Source organism: Lolium rigidum, chromosome 5 (genome assembly GCF_022539505.1).
Source record: "Lolium rigidum isolate FL_2022 chromosome 5, APGP_CSIRO_Lrig_0.1, whole genome shotgun sequence".
NCBI lineage: Eukaryota > Viridiplantae > Streptophyta > Magnoliopsida > Poales > Poaceae > Lolium > Lolium rigidum.
The window spans coordinates 205460422-205481559 of NC_061512.1; the positions used below are offsets into that span (position 1 = coordinate 205460422).

The 21138-nt window shown below is 41.2% G+C and overlaps 1 protein-coding gene across 1 annotated transcript in view; it reads left to right on the plus strand.

Moving 5' to 3' along the window:
* Positions 1–7768: 7768 nt before the first annotated feature.
* Positions 7769–21138, plus strand: part of LOC124658469 (tyrosine--tRNA ligase 1, cytoplasmic-like) — a 21777-nt gene continuing 8407 nt past the window's right edge. Inside the window, exons 1-10 of the mRNA XM_047196798.1 lie at positions 7769–7896; positions 14780–14869; positions 14954–15113; positions 16377–16660; positions 16741–16834; positions 17510–17615; positions 17728–17810; positions 18701–18846; positions 19112–19217; positions 20001–20060. Of these exons, the coding sequence (XP_047052754.1) occupies positions 7811–7896; positions 14780–14869; positions 14954–15113; positions 16377–16660; positions 16741–16834; positions 17510–17615; positions 17728–17810; positions 18701–18846; positions 19112–19217; positions 20001–20060 (1215 nt within the window). The 5' untranslated portion in view covers positions 7769–7810. The remainder of the gene's footprint in view (positions 7897–14779; positions 14870–14953; positions 15114–16376; positions 16661–16740; positions 16835–17509; positions 17616–17727; positions 17811–18700; positions 18847–19111; positions 19218–20000; positions 20061–21138) is intronic.

The window sequence follows — 21138 nt, forward strand, 5'->3', positions numbered from 1 at the left end:
TTTGGTGACGGGCCGCTTTCCAGGCGGTCACCATGGTGACGTTATCGATACTTTCTTCGTCAGAGGAGTACTTGGCGCTGCAGACGAAAGGTGTATCGTCCGAGCCTAACCCGTGCCTGGTGTCGTAGTTGAGCGATGTTAGATCTGATGATCCAGAATCGTCATATCCAACGGACATGGAAGACGTGGTACGTCGCGATGATGTCGATGACGAGGATGTTGGAGTCGACACCGATGACATAGCCGATAAATCGACTATGATCGGGGATGAAGCAGTTGATGCAGCAGTCGATGAAGTCGTGGTCCTTGATGTGTTGGGGGCAATCGGGCCAGGGAGCCGAAGGATGCTCCCAGAGTCGGCGCAGAAGTGAACGCTCCCGAACGTCATGTCCATCCCGTCGCGCAGGCCTGAGAAGGCCAAACACGACGCGTCGTTGTGCGGAGTAAACTCGAAGGACCCGAAACAAATCGAGTTCCCCGAGCTTGGCGATGATGGAGCCGACGATGTCGGCGAGTATGTAGCCGACATGATCGGAGCAGCCGATGAAGTGCCTTGTACCAGCAGCTTTCTCACAGACGACACCAATTGAAGAGGGTGCTACTCAGCAATGCCCACCATAAGAGGCTTAGGGTTGACGAAATCCTGTAGGCTAGCACGAGACATCGGATACCAAACAAACGGGGAGAGAGATTTACCCAGGTTCGGGGCCCTCGATGAGGTAAAACCCTTACTTCCTGCTTGTCTGATCTTGATTGTCGAATATATCGGGTTACAATGGGGTAGCCGATAGGCTGCTATGGTCAACTCGTCGAGAGGCAAGGATTCTAGGGTTTGTGCTCTGAGTCGCGGTGGTTCTACGTATTGTTGTTGTGTTGTTCGGCATGCCCTCTCCTGGCCTTTATATAGCAGGCCAAGTCCCGAGTACAATGAATTCTATTCTAGTCTTTCTTTTAATGATGTCTTCTTGCCTTGTTCGTCAAGAATCCGCCTTCTGGTAGGTCTCTTTGCTAGAACCGATATATGGGACCACCTTAGTCTTTGGGCAATCTTCATGGGCCCCTAGTTGGGCCAAATGAGGTATACTAATGTCGGGTACCCGAAGGGTAATGCCCACATCACTATTCCTGTAGTGTCTTTAGGTATGGTTCTTCGGATCTTGCTTCGCTAGATCGATCTAGGATCTTTTCTCATGGTTGCCGCGAGGATATTTGTCATTGCAATATTTGTCCCGGCTACTACGTCCTTTTTTTGTGAATCAGGAGCTTCAATAATTAAACATGGTGGTTACAATACTTCATGAGGATATCTTTTAAGAAGGTAGGGATAAAATTTATCCACAGGCACCTCCTTCTAGCAGCACTAGCCCTATGAGCACATATATGGGCAACCATATTGGCTAGCATGTTTACATAATTAATCTCAAAGCTAGAAAAAAACCACACCAAGCTCCTTTATTTCTTGGCTGATACTAGTAATAATTGACCTACTATACCAGGATCCTTCACGAGATTGACAACCTCTAGTGCATCCGTCTCCATGATCACATTCTGTAAACCCATGTCGATAGCTAGCCGGACTCCATCTCATAGAGCTTCCGCCTCCATAATCAGGGAAGATGACCCTTGATCATACCATAGGGCTTGGGCCTTTAAGAGCTTCCATGTGTGGTCACGCACCACACAACATGAAGTTCCCTCGTTACTGTTTGGATTATAACCAGCATCAACATTTATCTTGACAGTTCCATCGTTCAGCGGTTTCCAACTATGTTTAATTATTTGTAGCTGAGTTTTCTTCCCCTTTCCCACCCGACGAAGATCAAACGTTGTTTCAGTAGCCCATCGAACTGATTGAGCCATAGACCATCCTCCTTCACCATGCCAGATTGCGTTCCGTTCCATGCAGCCCATGACCCACATAGGATCATGCATGCCTCATCGTCTGGAATCAACCTCCCTTCAACTAGATCAGATGCCCAAGATAATGGGTGTAAATCAGGGACTTTCGTACCAAGAGCTTGCTTAATCTCCTGCCAGAAGCGTCGAGCTCAAGTGCACTCAACAACGCATGAAAGGTTCCTCCTCAGCTCCACAAGTCTACTACCTCCTTGATAATGGTGATTTGTACTCTCGGGTTCCCGGCGACGCCGACCGAGTTGTTCGGTTGCTTTTCCGGGCTGGCAACCTACCGATGGTGATTGACTACTTCAACGGTTGCGCGCGTGCACATAGCTATTAGCATTGCGGTTTAAATTAAGATTATGAGAGAATCATCGTTGCTATTTTTTAGGTCTGCAGTTTAGTTTCTACCTTCACATGCCTCCAGAAAAGTACAAGATTGTGTCATGTAAGAAGAAAGAGTTTGAATAACTCGAAAATTTGTTAGTTCCTTTCGTACTTTACTTTATAATAATTGAAGTCAGCTGGTGGCTCATTACCATGTACTGTTACTATAAATATGATATTGATTGTAAAAAAAAACAACGATGTTGCTCATTGTCTTGTTGCGCACAAGAAAAGGTCAGGGAAAGAGAATGTACACTGGGACCTTGCATGTACGGGCCGCCAGACGGTGTTGTCAATGCTTTAATAGTGAATTGAGTTAATGCAACCCTAGGTTTGTTTATACTAACCAAAAGCTGGGGTGTTGTGTTTTGCTTTTGCATGGACAGATATGGTATGACGACAAAATAGCAGCCATGCGTATTTTCATTAAGAGTTTTTTACATATAAAGGTGCAGCTACAGAAGTACCTATGTGAATCTTTTGCAATTGGAATAAAAATACAATATTACAAAAATGTTACTGCCTCGGATCAAATTTGAACTTAAGGTAGACATTTATTATAGATTGGAGAAAGTAATTGAAAAGAAACACTGCACGAACATTTGTACTCCCTCCAAACACTACGGGAACCCGCCAAGGGTCCGACGGCCAGAATCTGTGCCGACGGCCTCCGTCGGCACAGAACCCCACGCCGTCAGCCCAGGAAAGTGGCCGTCGGCACAGCGTGGCCGTCGGCACAGCACCATCAGGGCCGAAGGCCGCCGTCGGTACAGTCTAGCCGTCGGCACACGCCTCGTCTGTGCTGACGGCACGTCTCCTAGCCGTCGGCACATAAGCAGGTGGTAGGGCCACCGACAGCCGCCGACAACGGCGTCAGCGGGTGGCAAACGACATCTATCTGTGCCGACGGCCAGGCCATCTGCATAGCTTCCCACTATGTGGGCCGACGGCCAAGCCGTCGGCACAACTTCCCTGCAATTTTGAGCCAGCCTCAGCCCTCGCTGCCCGATCTGAGCCAGCCTCAGCCCTCGCTGCCCGAGTACTTCGGCTATGCCGAAGAGGAGTTGGCGAAATACTGCTCGGCATTCCAGGGTCTTCATCCGGAGGTGGATGAACCTATTCAGCAGGAGACCGACTTGACGGCGATTATGGTGGCGGGGCGCGGCGCGGAGCATGGCCGTACGAAGCTTCTTAGTGGGGTGATCAAGCCGCAGAGGACCCTCACGCAGATCAGGTCTACCCTCACCGCTGGCGACCCACCGATCGCGCCTCCTCGACACCGTCGTACAAATGTAAGTTTTCTCATTTCCATCTTCTTTCCAACATTCATTCCTGAATGACTAAATTGACATGACTCATTTTCTTGGAAATTGTAGGCTAACTTTGAGGCCGCCTACGCGGCCACTTATGAGAAGTATTTGACGGTTGTAGCAGACTGGGACCTCAAGAGAGTGGTTTGGGAAGAGTACCAGGAGGAGACGAGTCGTGTAAGTTCCAATCTTTTATGGTTCAAAGACATGACAAGTCCCACCTCCACTTTATTTTATTTCTGCAGCGCTTGACATCTAATCTATCTTGCAGGCGCTCAGGACGTTCTTCTTGACTTGAGAGAGGATCGCACTTCCGGAAGAGGAGCCACCTAGGCCGGGGCCGACTCCAGTGTACCCATCGAGGGAAGCTTTCGCGGCCACATACTACGCACGGACTCCAGTAAGTCCTGTGCCTAACCAGTTGTCACCGCTTTCCTTTCCCATGTCTAAGATGCTAACTCTTGTCAAACATGTAGGGCACCGGAAGTTCGCGGAACCGACCCTCTCCTGGTTTGTCGCGCGATGGCACACCGATGCACCCCGGCCGCCATTCTCCCGGTGCTTCAAGGTTTTCTCCTGCTGGCGATGGTTCAGGCCATGGTTCTACCTCAGTCTACCTCGACAAAGGCCGGACGCCTGAATGGACGAGTCAGGAACTTGGTTGGTTAACCTGATCTTAGTTTCCCTTAGCTAGGTGTCTAGCGGGCGTGCATCGATCGTGTGTGCCATGTGTCGACGATGTATGATGATCGTGTGTGTTACATGTGTTGATGTGACGTGCTACATATTTGTATGACGATGATGTCATTGCTACATTTGATATGATGATGATGATGGTGTTGTGATGATGTTCATGTTATTACTACTATTTTACTGCTATTTGTGTTGTCCTGTGCTGTGCTGGGCTGCAATTAGGAAAACCAAATGGTAGTGTCTGTGCCGACGACATTCCTTGGCCGTGCCAAATGGCAGGGGATGTGGCCGTCGGCACAGGAGCATCAGCGCAGCTGTGCTGGGGGGGAGCTGGTGACGTACCTGTGCCGATGGATCTGAGCCGACGGCTCACAGAAGATGGGGTGCGGACGTGTGTCAGCTGCTGGCCGTCCGAGCGTAGCGACTGTACCGACGACCTGGCCGTCGGCACAACAACTTGGCTGGGCTAACGGCCGTTAGCCACGTTGCGGGCCCCTCGACGAGTGTGCCGACGGTGACTGTGCCGATGGCGTCGTCCCACCGTCGGGCTGGACGCTGTGCCAACGACAACGGTTGCTGTGCCGAGAAGGTATTGTGCCGACGGCGAGGTGCTGACGGCAGGTGAGGTTGTGCCGACGGCTGCCGGCCGTCGACCCCTGGCGGGTTCCCGTAGTGAAAGAAGGATGTTGGAGATTTCTGTAAATATTTATACTCTACTAAAGAGTGTCTAGGTATATCTAAATTTAAATAAACTTGCTACATTCTTTTATATATGGATAAAGGTACTATTAATAAAAGTAAATAAATGTACATATTGGTTGACAAATGTAAGTTTAAAAATAAAAAATTTATGACCAACCTAGTTTATGTCATTAATGAAATCATAAAAATTTACAACATTCTTAAATTAAAATAAATAAACGAGGAATTAAATTTAATATACATAGAAAAGAGGGTAAATAGAAATAGATACAGAATTGAACCAATAAACAAAACCCTTGACAAAATCAAAATATTGCAATCTTCCCACAATAAAATAAAATAAAACTTATGAATTTATATTAATTGGTGAAGTATAAATTTTGTGAGCATTTCTATTAATACTGGAAGATACATTTATATATGGATTGAACACACATAAAATTAACAACAAAAAATATTGATGGAAAATATGCCTTATTACTCAATGTAACAAGGAAGAACTCTTTTTCTTAATCAGATAAATTAAAATACGTAGAAACATAAAGGAATGAAGATTAAAAAAATAGACTGCAAATAAACCAATAATAAGAAAGAAAAAAGCATTTAGTAGGCTGACCGAGGTGAGTGAAGGTATCATGAAAGGAGACAAGTAGGAAAAGTTTGTAGGAAATCCTAGCTCTCGCTTTATGAAGTGAAGGAAGACATTGAGTAGTTGTGGTGGCCTAATAAATAGGAAGACTCTTTTCTTTTTCTCATTTTTTTGTTACAAAAACATCAGTTTCTATTCAATTCGCTTTTAGGTTACGAGGGTATATTTTTTTTCCAGTTTTTTACTTTAGTTTATCTATTATTGTTATCTCCTTATTTTTTGAATTTCGCCAGCTACTTTTTCATTGATTAGTTTCATTTCATTGATACATGTATGTGGCTATTTTCATTTATAGTCATGGATATTTGTTTTAAATGCATGAGTATTTGTTTTGAGATGCTTGTTTTCTGCTGTATAGTTTTACTTTGTACTTCTACTACTTTCTTCGATCCAAATTAATTGACACCACCTTGTCTAGATACACATACAAGTAGTCTAGAAACTTAATTAAATACATACGAATCTAGACAATGTTGACTACATTAATATAGATTAGAGGGAGTATTTTATTATTGGTGGTTATTATGAGAGAAAAAATAAAAAACTTTCAGGACTCGCAGGCTCTTGAAGGCGACTCCTCGTACATTTGCTTCTATGTCTGAGAGGATATTCTATCTGCACGCGAATATGTGAGAATATATTTCCTTAAGCGTCACTAGCAAGGGGAGCTCCTATTGCCCGATTGTTTACGGGCCTCCCCGCCGTGGCCCAACAAAAGGTACTCCCTCTTTTTTCGTTTTCTTTTTGTGTTTTTTGTTTATTTTCTGTTTTTTGGTTTGTAAAGCATTATAAATATGAAGTTTTAGCAAATTGAACATTTTTAAAATTAATTTTCAAAAATTAAACATTTTTAAAACTGACCTTTTTTAGAATTAATTTTTTTAAAAGTGAACATTTACTAAAACTGAACCTTTTCAAAATCTAAACAAATTTCAGTTTTGAACAAATTTCGAAATTGAGAAAAGGTCAAAAATTAAAATCTGAACGAATTTCAAAAAGTTCGAAATCCAAGCATATTTTGAAATCTGAACAAATTTCAAATATAAACAAATTTCAAAATCTGAACAAATTTTAAATCTGAGGTTTTTTTGGAAACGTTCAAAATTGAAAAGAGGTTCGAAACCAACTGAACAGAAAATCGGAAGAAATGAAAAAAAAACCCTGGAAAACCAGACCTAAAGGGGACGAAAAGCAGTCTCTTGTTAGATGGGCCCAGTCCAGAACTTCTTCACCTAAGCGGCGACCCAGGTATCCTCCGCAATGAGCGGAGAATAGGGTTTGCGGGGAAGGTCGGGTGCGGATCCCTATTCTCCGCTCAACGCGGGAGCGAGCAGTCGCTCCGCTCAGAGCGGGATCGAGTTGGGCCGGCCCATTAGAGACGGAATTGGTTTTCCTTCGCTTTTTTATTCAGTTTTCTCATTTTTTACTTGTTTTTCATTTGGTTCTGCTGGTTTTTTGCCTCCAGTTTTTTGTTTTGCTGATTGGTTTTTTCTGAACTTTCCAAATTTTGAACTTTTTTGAATTTGAACGTTTTTTAAGTTTGAATATTTTTAGATTTGAACTTTTTTAAATTTGAACAAATTTTTTAGTTTAAACAATTTTTATTTTGAAAACTTTTAGATATGAACATTTTTTGCGTTTGAACAATTTTCAGATTTGTTTTCTGTTCTGATTTTAAAATTTTCATATTATAAATTTGTTTAAATTCGAAATTTGTTCAAATATGAATTTTGTTCAATTTAAAATTCTTAGTTTTCAAAAATAAACAATTTTCAAATCTGAACAATTTTCTAGTTTGAACATTTTCAAAATCTGAATAATTTCTAAATTCGAACATTTATTTAAAATTTGAATATTAAAAAAAACCACAGAAAAACATAACCATAGAATTCAGGGATTTGAATCCCGAACGACCAGAGGTCTAGCGACAGCGAACCCAAATGGGCCGGCCCAGGTCGTGGGTCCTTAAGCGATTCGGTCCCTTGCATCGCTTAAAGCGATGTATAGGTGCACCCATCAAACATACCTGAAGTGATCCGGCCCGCCACGAGAAAAAAAAACACTCCAAAGCCCTAAACCTGCTGTTGCCTGTCCCATCCCCTACCTAGACGGCGGCTTCGGAGTTGAGGCCTCCGGCGACCGGGTAGGGCTTCGGGGTCAAGGTTTCGTGATGGCCGACATCGCGTACAGCGCATGCTGCGCCCGCGAGGCGGGGGCATCACGCGTCGTCAACTGCGCCCACACTCGATTGAACCCGTGAGTTCTTGCCCTCCTCCTCTTTGCCTGTTCCTGCCTTGTGTTGTGATGGCGTGTATTTCACACGTTCGTTGGGCAACCCCAAGAGGAAGGTATGATGCGCACAGCAGCAAGTTTTCCCTCAGAAAGAAACCAAGGTTTATCGAACCAGGAGGAGCCAAGAAGCACGTTGAAGGTTGATGGCGGCGGGATGTAGTGTGGCGCAACACCGGAGATTCCGGCGCCAACGTGGAACCCGCACAACACAACCAAAGTACTTTGCCCCAACGAAACGAGTGAGGTTGTCAATCTCACCGGCTTGCTCGTAACAAAGGATTAACCGTATTGTGTGGAAGATGATTGTTTGCAGAGAAAATAGTAAAAACAAGTATTGCAACAGATTTGTATTTCAGTATTAAAGAATGGACCGGGGTCCACAGGTCACTAGAGGTGTCTGTCCCATAAGATAAAAGCATGTTGGGTGAACAAATTACGGTCGGGCAATTGACAAATAGAGAGGGCATAACAATGCACATACATGACATGATAAGTATAGTGAGATTTAATTGGGCATTACGACAAAGTACATAGACCGCCATCCAACCGCATCTATGCCTAAAAAGTCCACCTTCGGGTTATCGTCCGAACCCCTTCCGGTATTAAGTTGCAAAGCAACGAGACAATTGCATTAAGTATGGTGCGTAATGTAATCAACAACTACATCCTTGGACATAGCGCCAATGTTTTATCCCTAGTGGCAACAGCACAACACAACCTTAGAACTTTCTGTCACTGTCCCAGGTGTCAATGCAGGCATGAACCCACTATCGAGCATAAGTACTCCCTCTTGGAGTTAAAAGTAAAAACTTGGCCAGAGCCTCTACTAGAAACGGAGAGCATGCAAGATCATAAACAACACATATGTAATAACTTGATAATTAACATGACATAGTATTCTCTATCCATCGGATCCCGACAAACACAACATATAGAATTACGGATAGATGATCTTGATCATGTTAGGCAGCTCACAAGATCCGACAATGATAGCACAATGGGGAGAAGACAACCATCTAGCTACCGCTATGGACCCATAGTCCGGGGGTAGACTACTCACTCATCACTCCGGAGGCGACCATGGCGGTGTAGAGTCCTCCGGGAGATGATTCCCCTCTCCGGCAGGGTGCCGGAGGCGATCTCCTGGATCCCCCGAGATGGGATCGGCGGCGACGGCGTCTCTGGAAGGTTTTCCGTATCGTGGCTCTCGGTATCGGGGGTTTCGTCACGGAGGCTTTTTATAGGCGGAAGGGCAGGTCAAGAGGCGGCACGAGGGCCCCACACCACGGGGCCGCGCGGCCAAGGGGGCCGCGCCGCCCTATAGTGTGGCCCCTCCGTGGCCCCTCTTCGTCTCTCCTTCGGACTTCCGGAAGCTTCGTGAGAAAATAGGCCCACGGGCTTTAATTTCGTCCAATTCCGAGAATATTTCGTTACTAGAATTTCTGAAACCAAAAACAGCGAGAAAACAGAATCGGCACTTCGGCATCTTGTTAATAGGTTAGTTCCGAGAAAATGCACGAATATGACATAAAGTGTGCATAAAACATGTAGGTATCATCAATAATATGGCATAGAACATAAGAAATTATCGATACGTCGGAGATGTATCAAGCATCCCCAAGCTTAGTTACGCTCGTCCCGAGCGGGTAAAACGATAACAAAGATAATTTCTGAAGTGATATGCCATCATAACCTTGATCATACTATTTGTAAACATATGTAGTGGATGCAGCGATCATAACAATGGTGATGACATGAGTAAACAGGTGAATCATAAAGCAAAGACTTTTCATGAATAGTACTTCAAGACAAGTATTAATAAGTCTTGCATAAGAGTTAACTCATAAAGCAATAAATCAAAGTAAAGGTATTGAAGCAACACAAAGGAAGATTAAGTTTCAGCGGTTGCTTTCAACTTGTAACATGTATATCTCATGGATAATTGTCAACATAGAGTAATATAACAAGTACAATATGCAAATATGTAAGCATCAATGCACAGTTCACACAAGTGTTTGCTTCTTGAGGTGGAGAGAGATAGGTGAACTGACTCAACATAAAAGTAAAGAGAATGGTCCTTCAAAGAGGAAAGCATCGATTGCTATATTTGTGCTAGAGCTTTTATTTTGAAAACATGAAACAATTTTGTCAACGGTAGTAATAAAGCATATGAGTTATGAAAGTTATATCTTACAAGTTGCAAGTCTCATGCATAGTATGCTAATAGTGCCCGCACCTTGTCCTAATTAACTTGGACTACCGGATCTTTGCAATGCACATGTTTTAACCAAGTGTCACAATGGGGTACCTCCATGCCGCCTGTACAAAGGTCTAAGGAGAAAGCTCGCATTTTGGATTTCTCGCTTTTGATTATTCTCAACTTAGACATCCATACCGGGACAACATGGACAACAGATAATGGACTCCTCTTTAATGCATAAGCATGTGGCAACAATTATTATTCTCATATGAGATTGAGGATATATGTCCAAACTGAAACTTCCACCATGAATCATGGCTTTAGTTAGCGGCCCAAAGTTCTTCTCTAACAATATGCATGCTCCAACCATGAAGGTGGTAGATCTCTCTTGCTTCGAGACAAGACGGACATGCATATCAACTCACATGATATCCAACAAAGAATAGTTGATGGCGTCCCCGTAAAACATGGTTATCGCTCAACAAGCAACTTAATAAGAGATAAGGTGCATAAGTACATATTCAATACCACAATAGTTTTTAAGCTATTTGTCCCATGAGCTATATATTGCAAAGGTGAATGATGGAATTTTAAAGGTAGCACTCAAGCAATTTACTTTGGAATGGCGGAGAAATACCATGTAGTAGGTAGGTATGGTGGACACAAATGGCATAGTGGTTGGCTCAAGTATTTTGGACGCATGAGAAGTATTCCCTCTCGATACAAGGTTTAGGCTAGCAAGGTTATTTGAAACAAACACAAGGATGAACGGTACAGCCAAAACTCACATAAAAGACATATGGTAAACATTATAAGACTCTATACCGTCTTCCTTGTTGTTCAAAACTCAATACTAGATGTTATCTAGACTCTAGAGAAACCAAATATGCAAACCAAATTAGCAAGCTCTAAGTATTTCTTCATTAATGGGTGCAAAGTATATGATGCAAGAGCTTAAACATGAGCACAACAATTGCCAAGTATCAAATTATCCAAGACATTTTAGAGTTACTACATGTAGCATTTTCCAATTCCAACCATATAACAATTTAACGAAGAAGAAACTTCGCCATGAATACTATGAGTAGAGCCTAAGGACATATTTGTCCATATGCAACAGCGGAGCGTGTCTCTCTCCCATAAAGTGAATGCTAGGATCCATTTTATTCAAACAAAACAAAAAACAAAAACAAACCGACGCTCCAAGCAAAGTACATAAGATGTGGCCGAATAAAAATATAGTTTCGGGGAGGAACCCGATAATGTTGTCGATGAAGAAGGGGATGCCTTGGGCATCCCCAAGCTTAGACGCTTGAGTCTTCTTAATATATGCAGGGGTGAACCACCGGGGCATCCCCAAGCTTAGAGCTTTCACTCTCCTTGATCATATTGCATCATACTCCTCTCTTGATCCTTGAAAACTTCCTCCACACCAAACTCGAAACAACTCATTAGAGGGTTAGTGCATAATAAAAATTCACATGTTCAGAGGTGACACAATCATTCTTAACACTTTTGGACATTGCATAAAGCTACTGGACATTAATGGATCAAAGAAATTCATCCAACATAGCAAAAGAGGCAATGCAAAATAAAAGGCAGAATCTGTCAAAACAGAGCAGTCCGTAAAGATGGATTTTATTAGGCCACCATACTTGCTCAAACGAAAATGCTCAAATTTAATGAAAGTTGCGTACATATCTGAGGATCATGCTCGTAAATTGGCTTAATTTTCTGAGCTACCTACGAGGAGGTAGACCCAGATTCGTGACAAGCAAAGAAATCTGGAACTGCGCGAGTAATCCAAATCTAGTACTTACTTTTCTATCAAAGACTTTACTTGGCACAACAAAACATAAAACTAAGATAAGAAGAGGTTGCTACAGTAGTAAACAACTTCCAAGACACAAATATAAAACAAAAATATCTGGAGTAAAAACATGGGTTGTCTCCCATAAGCGCTTTTCTTAACGCCTTTCAGCCTAGGCGCGAAAGTGTATCTCAAGTATTATCGAAGGGTGGTGCACCTACAGCGGGGTTTGGAGTTTTCTCAACCATGCATAGTATATTGGATACATAAGTTTCAGCGTCTCCTTTTCATTAGTCTTGGGCTTGCTACTCTCATCGAACAAATTTTCAGGAACAAGCCAAGCATAGTTATTTTCTAGTGCATCATTCATAGCTAGGAGTTTGCATGGTATTGGTGCTTTGATCTCCCCACCATCATTAGCATTATTAGTATACCTTATCCTATCCATGTCCATTTTTTCAAGGAGACTAACAAAATTAGTATGAGAACCAAGCATATTAAATTTAGCGAAGACCTTTCTAGCCTCTCTTGCTAGACCACCAAATTCTCTAAGAAGGGTTTCTAAAACAAAATCTTTCTTTTCCCCTCTTCCAAATCACCAAGTGTAAGAAACATGTGTTGGATTATAGGATTGAGATTAACAAATTTAGTTTCCAACAGGCGAACTAAAGCAGCGGCAGAAATTTCATAAGTAGGAGCAAGTTCTACCAAGTGTCTATCTTCAAAATCTTCAACGGTACTAACATGGGTAAAAAATTCTTCTATATTGTTCCTCCCAATTATAGACCCTTGTCCTACCGGTATGTTCTTTGCGGTAAAATTAAAAGGAAACATGATGAATCAAGTAAAGTAAATGCAAGTAAACTAATTTTTTGTGTTTTCGATATAGCAAACAAGATAGCAAATAAAGTAAAACTAGCAACTAATTTTTTTGTGTTTTGATATAATGCAGCAAACAAAGTAGTAAATAAAATAAAGCAAGACAAAAACAAAGTAAAGAGATTGAGAAGTGGAGACTCCCCTTGCAGCGTGTCTTGATCTCCCAGGCAACGGCGCCAGAAAAAGAGCTTGATGGCGTGTATTTCACACGTTCGTTGGGCAACCCCAAGAGGAAGGTATGATGCGCACAGCAGCAAGTTTTCCCTCAGAAAGAAACCAAGGTTTATCGAACCAGGAGGAGCCAAGAAGCACGTTGAAGGTTGATGGCGGCGGGATGTAGTGTGGCGCAACACCAGAGATTCCGGCGCCAACGTGGAACCTGCACAACACAACCAAAGTACTTTGCCCCAAAGAAACAGGGAGGTTGTCAATCTCACCGGCTTGCTGTAACAAAGGATTAACCGTATTGTGTGGAAGATGATTGTTTGCAGAGAAAATAGTAAAAACAAGTATTGCGAGCAGATTTGTATTTCGAGTATTAAAGAATGGACCGGGGTCCACAGTTCACTAGAGGTGTCTCTCCCATAAGATAAAAGCATGTTGGGTGAAAAAATTACGGTCGGGCAATTGACAAATAGAGAGGGCATAACAATGCACATACATGACATGATAAGTATAGTGAGATTTAATTGGGCATTACGACAAAGTACATAGACCGCCATCCAACCGCATCTATGCCTAAAAAGTCCACCTTCAGGGTTATCGTCCGAACCCCTTCCAGTATTAAGTTGCAAAGCAACAGACAATTGCATTAAGTATGGTGCGTAATGTAATCAACAACTACATCCTTGGACATAGCGCCAATGTTTTATCCCTAGTGGCAACAGCACAACACAACCTTAGAACTTTCTGTCACTGTCCCAGGTGTCAATGCAGGCATGAACCCACTATCGAGCATAAGTACTCCCTCTTGGAGTTAAAAGTAAAAACTTGGCCAGAGCCTCTACTAGAAACGGAGAGCATGCAAGATCATAAACAACACATATGTAATAACTTGATAATTAACATGACATAGTATTCTCTATCCATCGGATCCCGACAAACACAACATATAGAATTACAGATAGATGATCTTGATCATGTTAGGCAGCTCACAAGATCCGACAATGATAGCACAATGGGGAGAAGACAACCATCTAGCTACTGCTATGGACCCATAGTCCAGGGGTAGACTACTCACTCATCACTCCGGAGGCGACCATGGCGGTGTAGAGTCCTCCAGGAGATGATTCCCCTCTCCGGCAGGGTGCCGGAGGCGATCTCCTGGATCCCCCGAGATGGGATCGGCGGCGACGGCGTCTCTGGAAGGTTTTCCGTATCGTGGCTCTCGGTACTGGGGGTTTCGTCACGGAGGCTTTTTATAGGCGGAAGGGCAGGTCAAGAGGCGGCACGAGGGCCCCACACCACAGGGCCGCGCGGCCAAGGGGGGGCCGCGCCGCCCTATAGTGTGGCCCCTCCGTGGCCCCTCTTCGTCTCTCCTTCGGACTTCTGGAAGCTTCGTGAGAAAATAGGCCCCTGGGCTTTAATTTCTTCCAATTCCGAGAATATTTCGTTACTAGAATTTCTGAAACCAAAAACAGCAGAAAACAGCAACTGGCACTTCGGCATCTTGTTAATAGGTTAGTTCCAGAAAATGCACGAATATGACATAAAGTGTGCATAAAACATGTAGGTATCATCAATAATATGGCATAGAACATAAGAAATTATCGATACGTCGGAGACGTATCATGTTGACATAAAAAAAATGCGATTTTGCATTGCGGCGCTCAACTCTTCTGTTCCAATCTGGAATTCCTGTTCAAATTACGATTTTTTTTTACTGCCGCGCTCAACTCTTCCGTTCGAAATTGCAATTTTTACCTACTGCTGATTGCCATCTTCTTATGTTGCTGCAGAGAAGCTTCTATGTGTGAATCAAACCGGGCAGACCAATCCAAAATCTCCACCGTGGAAGGCCCACCTGCTGCAAACGTCGGAATCCACAGGTACTACCTATTATGCTGGCATGGACTTTGTAATGTGATCCCAACAGTTGTAGTAATGACATGCTAATTTGACACTGCCCTTAGGGATTCCGTGGAGACAAGTTCCGATGATAGGTTTGCAGCTCTGAGTAGCATTGGGGGGGAGTATATCGGCGAGGATAAGCTCCGCCTCCTTATGAAGAAGAAGATCGCACCCATTTGTTATGTTTGGTTTGAACCATGTGACATGATGGACATAGAGCAGGTATATCAACCATTTTTTTTTGTTGTACAGTAGCATTCTTGTTTGTTGTTACTGGAACTTGAAGGCTCAAAAGTATCGAGGAACATTGGATTTAGTTTTCTCTTGAAGCTATTTTTATGACATCTTACTATGCCCAGCACCAGACTTTCATACTCATTCTATACTCCTCTGTGCACATAGGATCATTTTAGTGCAGTTTAACATGATGTAAATATAGAAGATATACAATTGAGTCTATGTGCATAATCAGATGGACAGTAGAGATTTCAAAAGAAGTTTATTCATGAGTAAAGACTTTGGAAAATCCCATCATTATTTTTACAGTGATATCCTGTAGAGTTTTTTTTATAGAGGGAAAAACTTCGTTGCATGGATATCATAGTGAGTTCTTGGGTTGAGATGAATGTTATTACATATATACTATATATATATATATATATATATATATATATATAGGGATATTCTTCTCAATGGTCTCTGGGGGATATTCTTCTCAATGGTCTCTGGGGGAACCCGTTAAAGGTTTTAACGGTGTAGAAGTTTCTTAGAATCATGAAAAAAAAATACTGGAACATTATGACCATAATGTAAAACTATCTAACAAAGAGATTGCACGCACATGAATTTTTGTGCCCTCGATGAAAAAACAAGCAATTTGGGTCTATGTAGCCCTGGTTGCTACAAAGCACTGACACGAATTCGGCGACATGGGTACGGGAACATGGGATATGAACTAAGTATTAGAATTTGAGATAGGCATACCACATTAGCATTAGAAATTGAAAAAAGTAAAGAAAGTTGCCTTGTACCTTGCTTACATGATATATGCTTCCTGTGTCCCCGCTCCGCCCCCATATCGGCATTCTTTTCTTTTCAAGCAAAAAAAGGGGACAGTCTAGCTTTACGTGTATCGCTTGTGTATGGTGCGCTAATTGTACGTGGCCATGCTGCTTCGTAACCTGGGTGAGCTGAAATGTTCATTTTTTCGCCCAGGGTACATAAATTCGTGTTTTCACAGTTGCTCCATTGGATCTTATTATCTTATTGTAGTGATTTTCTATTATTTTTCGTAATATTAGACAACATTTAGACCGTTGAAACCTTAACGGGTTCTCCAGACACTTGCAGCTGCCATCTTTTGCACTAAATATATAGTTTTTCTTATGTTTTTAGCATATTAGTTATTGCTCAGGTCCTGTTTCTTCTAACTTGTTACATTGTTCACAAATGCATTGGTTGGGCGGATGTGTTATCATCTTGCAGGGTATTATGAAGACAATCTATGTCAACAAGATCATCCAAGCTGGCTGCACAGTTAAAATATTGATGGCAGATTGGTTTCTGCAGCAACATGGCAAGATTGGCAGTGACCTGGATAAAATACGGGACATTGGCAACTACAATATTGAGATGTGGAAAGCAACTGGCATGAACCTTGACAGAGTAGAGCTTGTATGGTTTTCAGATGAATTGAATCGCCATGCAGTCAATTATTGGCCACTTGCGGTTGATGTCTCCAGAAAATACAGCATGGAAAAAATGGCAAGGTATCTCTTATTTTAACTTGTTTAACTGCAAATCATTTTATTCTTATAACGAGCAAGGTCTTTAATTGTTTGCCGAGCAGTTATTCGCGGAACAGGACATACGGGTCACAAACAATACCTGCTGCTGAGATCTTCTACCCTTGCATGCAGGTTGCTGCTATAGTATGCCAGAAGGTTGGTTGATCTAATACATGATTGGAATTAAAATATGTGTGGTAATTTTTGTTGTGTTTGTTCTCTTTGCAATATTAATTCATGGCTTATACAACCACACCAGATTATGACCAAATCAGTCAGCGCGGGGTACATCTTAGACATGTGAACGAGAAGTCTTCATGGATTTCTCTATTACTTGTGTGGCTACTTCAGCAGTAGGAAACTAGAGATGTTGAACGTAGATCCGTAGGCTTGTTTTTTTTAAAAGTGAACACTGCATAAATATCATCCTTTGGGGCCATATTAAGGTCCTCATAAAAAATTATCTTGTAAATATATAGAAGCATGGAAAACAGAGAATGCAGTTTTTTTTTTTGAAATAATCGGAACATAGTTGCTAGGAAATCATGCAGGACTGATGCTTCCTGGGAGACTTGATATTTCAATCTAAGTCAGTTGTTTGAATGAAACATCCTTTATGTTGGATCAACAATATACAATATTTGCTTCCAAGCGGTAGCTTGCAAGTTCTAGTTATCAACCATTTGTTTCTTTTTTTCGCCTTGCAACCTGTTTTGTAATCATTGTATCTCATACATTGGAATTGTTTGTGGTGGAAGCACGATTCAAAATGTATGTTATTAGCCGTTCACAGCACATGTTGACTCGGACCATTTCGTTTTGTTGTTTCAGGCTGACATATGGCTCTTCAGCATGGATCAGCGAGACATTGTCATGCTAGCTAGGGATTACGCTGAAGACATAAATAGGGAAACAAAACCAGCTATCATACTGCATAGTATCCTGATCCAGACCTGTTATGTTTTTGTGCTTTGTGTGTCATCCGGTTTGGTGTTTGGAGCTTTGATGGTGATATTTGATGCAATATATATCCTTAACTTGAAATACAGATAAGTTACCTCTTTTACCAGAAGACCCTGACATGAACTTGCTGAGATATACAGCGCGGACTCTCTTCATGGATGATGCGGTGGTATCTAATTATAATCATTTTGTTGTGGCAGATGGTTGACCTAGTACACTATGGTTTTACCATGTTGGGTGTACCTTTTGCTTTTCCATGATTAATTTACACAAGTGTTTCAATCCAATTCTAGCACTCTTCTTCTTGCAATTCCTTGGCTATTTTTGGCTAAAATATAATCATGAACTAAACTTATACTACTTTTAATTGACTTCCTACCTTCACAATCGAACTTCTTAGACATTTTTTTTGCGAAATTTCTGCAAGTTGAATTTAGAACTTAATTAAACATGTCAAAGAATTCCATTTGCCTGTAAAAAGCTGTCACTGGCCATATTTTTGTTCCTTCTGTTTGTCCACTACATCGCTTGAAGCTTTTGATGGAAACTATCTATATTGCTAATGTAAAAATTATGCCATGCGATTTAATGAAAACAAAGAGAGTAGAAATCTTGGAAATACAAAGAGCAATACAATTTAATCCTTGTAATGTGGAGCTTTATAGATTTCACTACCACTGTACGGGTACTGCTACCCCATCCCCCTTGGAAATATGACAGTTCTTTCATGACCTTTAAACGGTTTATAGTAACAGTTCTTTCATGTTTTTTTTTGGTTCATTCTTCCAGTGTGACATCCATATGCATATCTAGTGTATTATTTCTTATGGACAATTTTCATGGCAATTGTAAACTCCCATGTTCATCGTTCTCCCCCCACCCCTTCCCAATTAGTTGATGCACCTTTCCTCCAAAATGAGCGAACCTACACACTAAAACATGTCTAGATACAAACGTTTCTAGACCAAATATGAGCAAAGCTGCGTCAACTAATGTGGAATGTTGGGAATAATAAATATTTGAACTGTTTGTATGAAATGCTCGTCTGTTTATTTTCAGGCATCTTCTAATCATAAAATAGAAATGGCTTTCTGCCCACCTAAAGTAACAGATTGCAACCAATTTCTGGAGTACATCAAATATGTTATATTCCCTTGGTTTGGAAAATTCGAGGTAGTTGAGAAGAAAGGGAATGGTAGTAACAAGTAATATTCTTTCCTTTATCTACCAAATGTAATTCCTTTCTGTTTGTTGTGAAAGGCTGGTTTTTAATTTAGCAGTAGGATGCACAAAACTATATACATCTCATCCGTAACATCATAATCTACATGCACTCGTTAATCAACTCATTAGCACCAAAGAAATGTGTGCCCACAATTGTAATACAATACAATTTTCAGTGCTTATGTGATATAGATTAATAAGTCAATATTATGCTCCAGTATTTGTGAGAATCGTTATCTTATGTAGGACATATGCAAGCATGGAAGATCTTGTTTTTGACTATGGAAGTGGCAATCTCGATTCTGAGGATGTTAAGCTGGCTTTTGGAAAAGGAATAAACAATATATTAAAGGTAACATTTGCATTCTTAATTGTTTGTATCCAAATCACACCCAAAGTCAAATGTTGAATTGTTGATAACTCTGCCAGTATAAGTGATTAGACTCTCTTCAAAAGGGAATTTACCATTATTACTAACAAAGTGAGTCTAAAACCTCATGTCAATGAGTCAACAAGCGGAATATGCAAATTTCTGGCTACTTTTTTAGACAAACATAGTCAGCCAACCAAATAGCCATATGTTATTGCATGTGGGTGTTCTAGTTACTATCAGCATGAGGATAATGATGAATAAATGGGCAAGGTAACAACCAAAACTGAGGGTGGATTTGATGGATGCTTGCTGATATTAAGACCTGTTTTTGATTAAAAAATAATAATGCACTCGTCAATTACATCTTTCATGTGTTAATAATAGAAAATTTAATATATAATCCTCATTTTCTTTGAGTAAAATATAGTGACATTGTAGAGCTATAAACTTCGGTGCAGGATAGATTTACATTCTGTAATGTATGCCTGGTTCACTTCAATGGTGATGAATTGTGGCACATTTTCCTTCGCAACTCTCATCTTTTGTGGGGTGACAAGCAGGAGATGTAAAATTAGACCCATGTAACTCTTTCAAAACTGAAAAATTGATGTACCTTTTTCCTAGCCTGTAAAGTTGGGCTGAATTGTTCAGTGTTATCATTCAAAATTGTTTTTTCTGTTTTTCTGACTTATTGAATTGTGTGTTCTTACTCAAAAGCAATATTCTACCCTGACAATTTGTATGCGCTTTTTGTCCTTCAAGCCTGTCCGTGTCCACTTCATTAGCAACACTGAAGCCCAAAATCTATATTTCGCCCGGAAGGTACAGTTATTTCTCGCTATCTGTATTTATTTTGGTAGAACAACTGAAAATACATCTGATGTTCGAAATTGAGTTTTGATGTTACTGTACTATCTTATTAGTTAACACAAAAGAAATCTATATGTAACACCACCACATTTTGGTTTAATCTATTTTGACTCGAGGTTTGCAATTCCAACAGCACAAATAGTCATGTTAGCCCACATTGCATGATCACCTGATGATGATACATTGGTTACCTATGTGCAATGAAAATCTTAATAACTTAGTTTTGTTGGTTCTGATTGGGGCTTATCAGGGTACTTCAGTAGGTGTTGGCAGTTTCACTTAGTAATTGATCTGTGTTAACTTCTGCTAAACCCATGCTTCCTCATACTGTAGATTAACTGACAAGAAAAAAAAAGCAACATATGTCATCAGAAAAACGAGGAAACATGGTACGTGTTGATTGAAAAATTCTCCAATATGTTCTTCGTCCTCGCGCCATCACTCACCAGTACATGCCCCGGTCACTCCCCCCCCCCCCCCTTAGCAGTACATGACATCGGTACTATGCCCCAAAATCAGCGGAAGCAGCAAATTTGACTCTATATGTCAACTTGGAGAGCTATTTTTATTAATTTCGTTTAATTGCCAAATCAATATAACACAACAGTTCACACACAAAATAATAATAATTTAATAAAATTTTAGAAAATGAAGTCATTAATGATTCAAATATGTTTAATGTGGTCTACCATTACTCTCAAAGTTCAGTTTGTAGTATTATATTGTATTTCATATAAAAATCTTTTTATACTCAATCTCAATTTTTTTAAATTAAATCTACTATTTAGACTTTGTTTTTTAAATACAACAACAACAACAACAACAACAACAACAACAACAACAACAACAACAAAGCCTTTATTCCCAAACAAGTTGGGGTAGGCTAGAGGTGAAACCCATAAGATCTCGTAACCAACTCATGGTTCTGGCACATGGATAGCAAGCTTCCACGCGGCTCTTTCCATGGCTAGTTCTTTGGTGATACTCCGAGTCCTTCAGATCTCTCTTTACGGATTCCTCCCATGTCAAT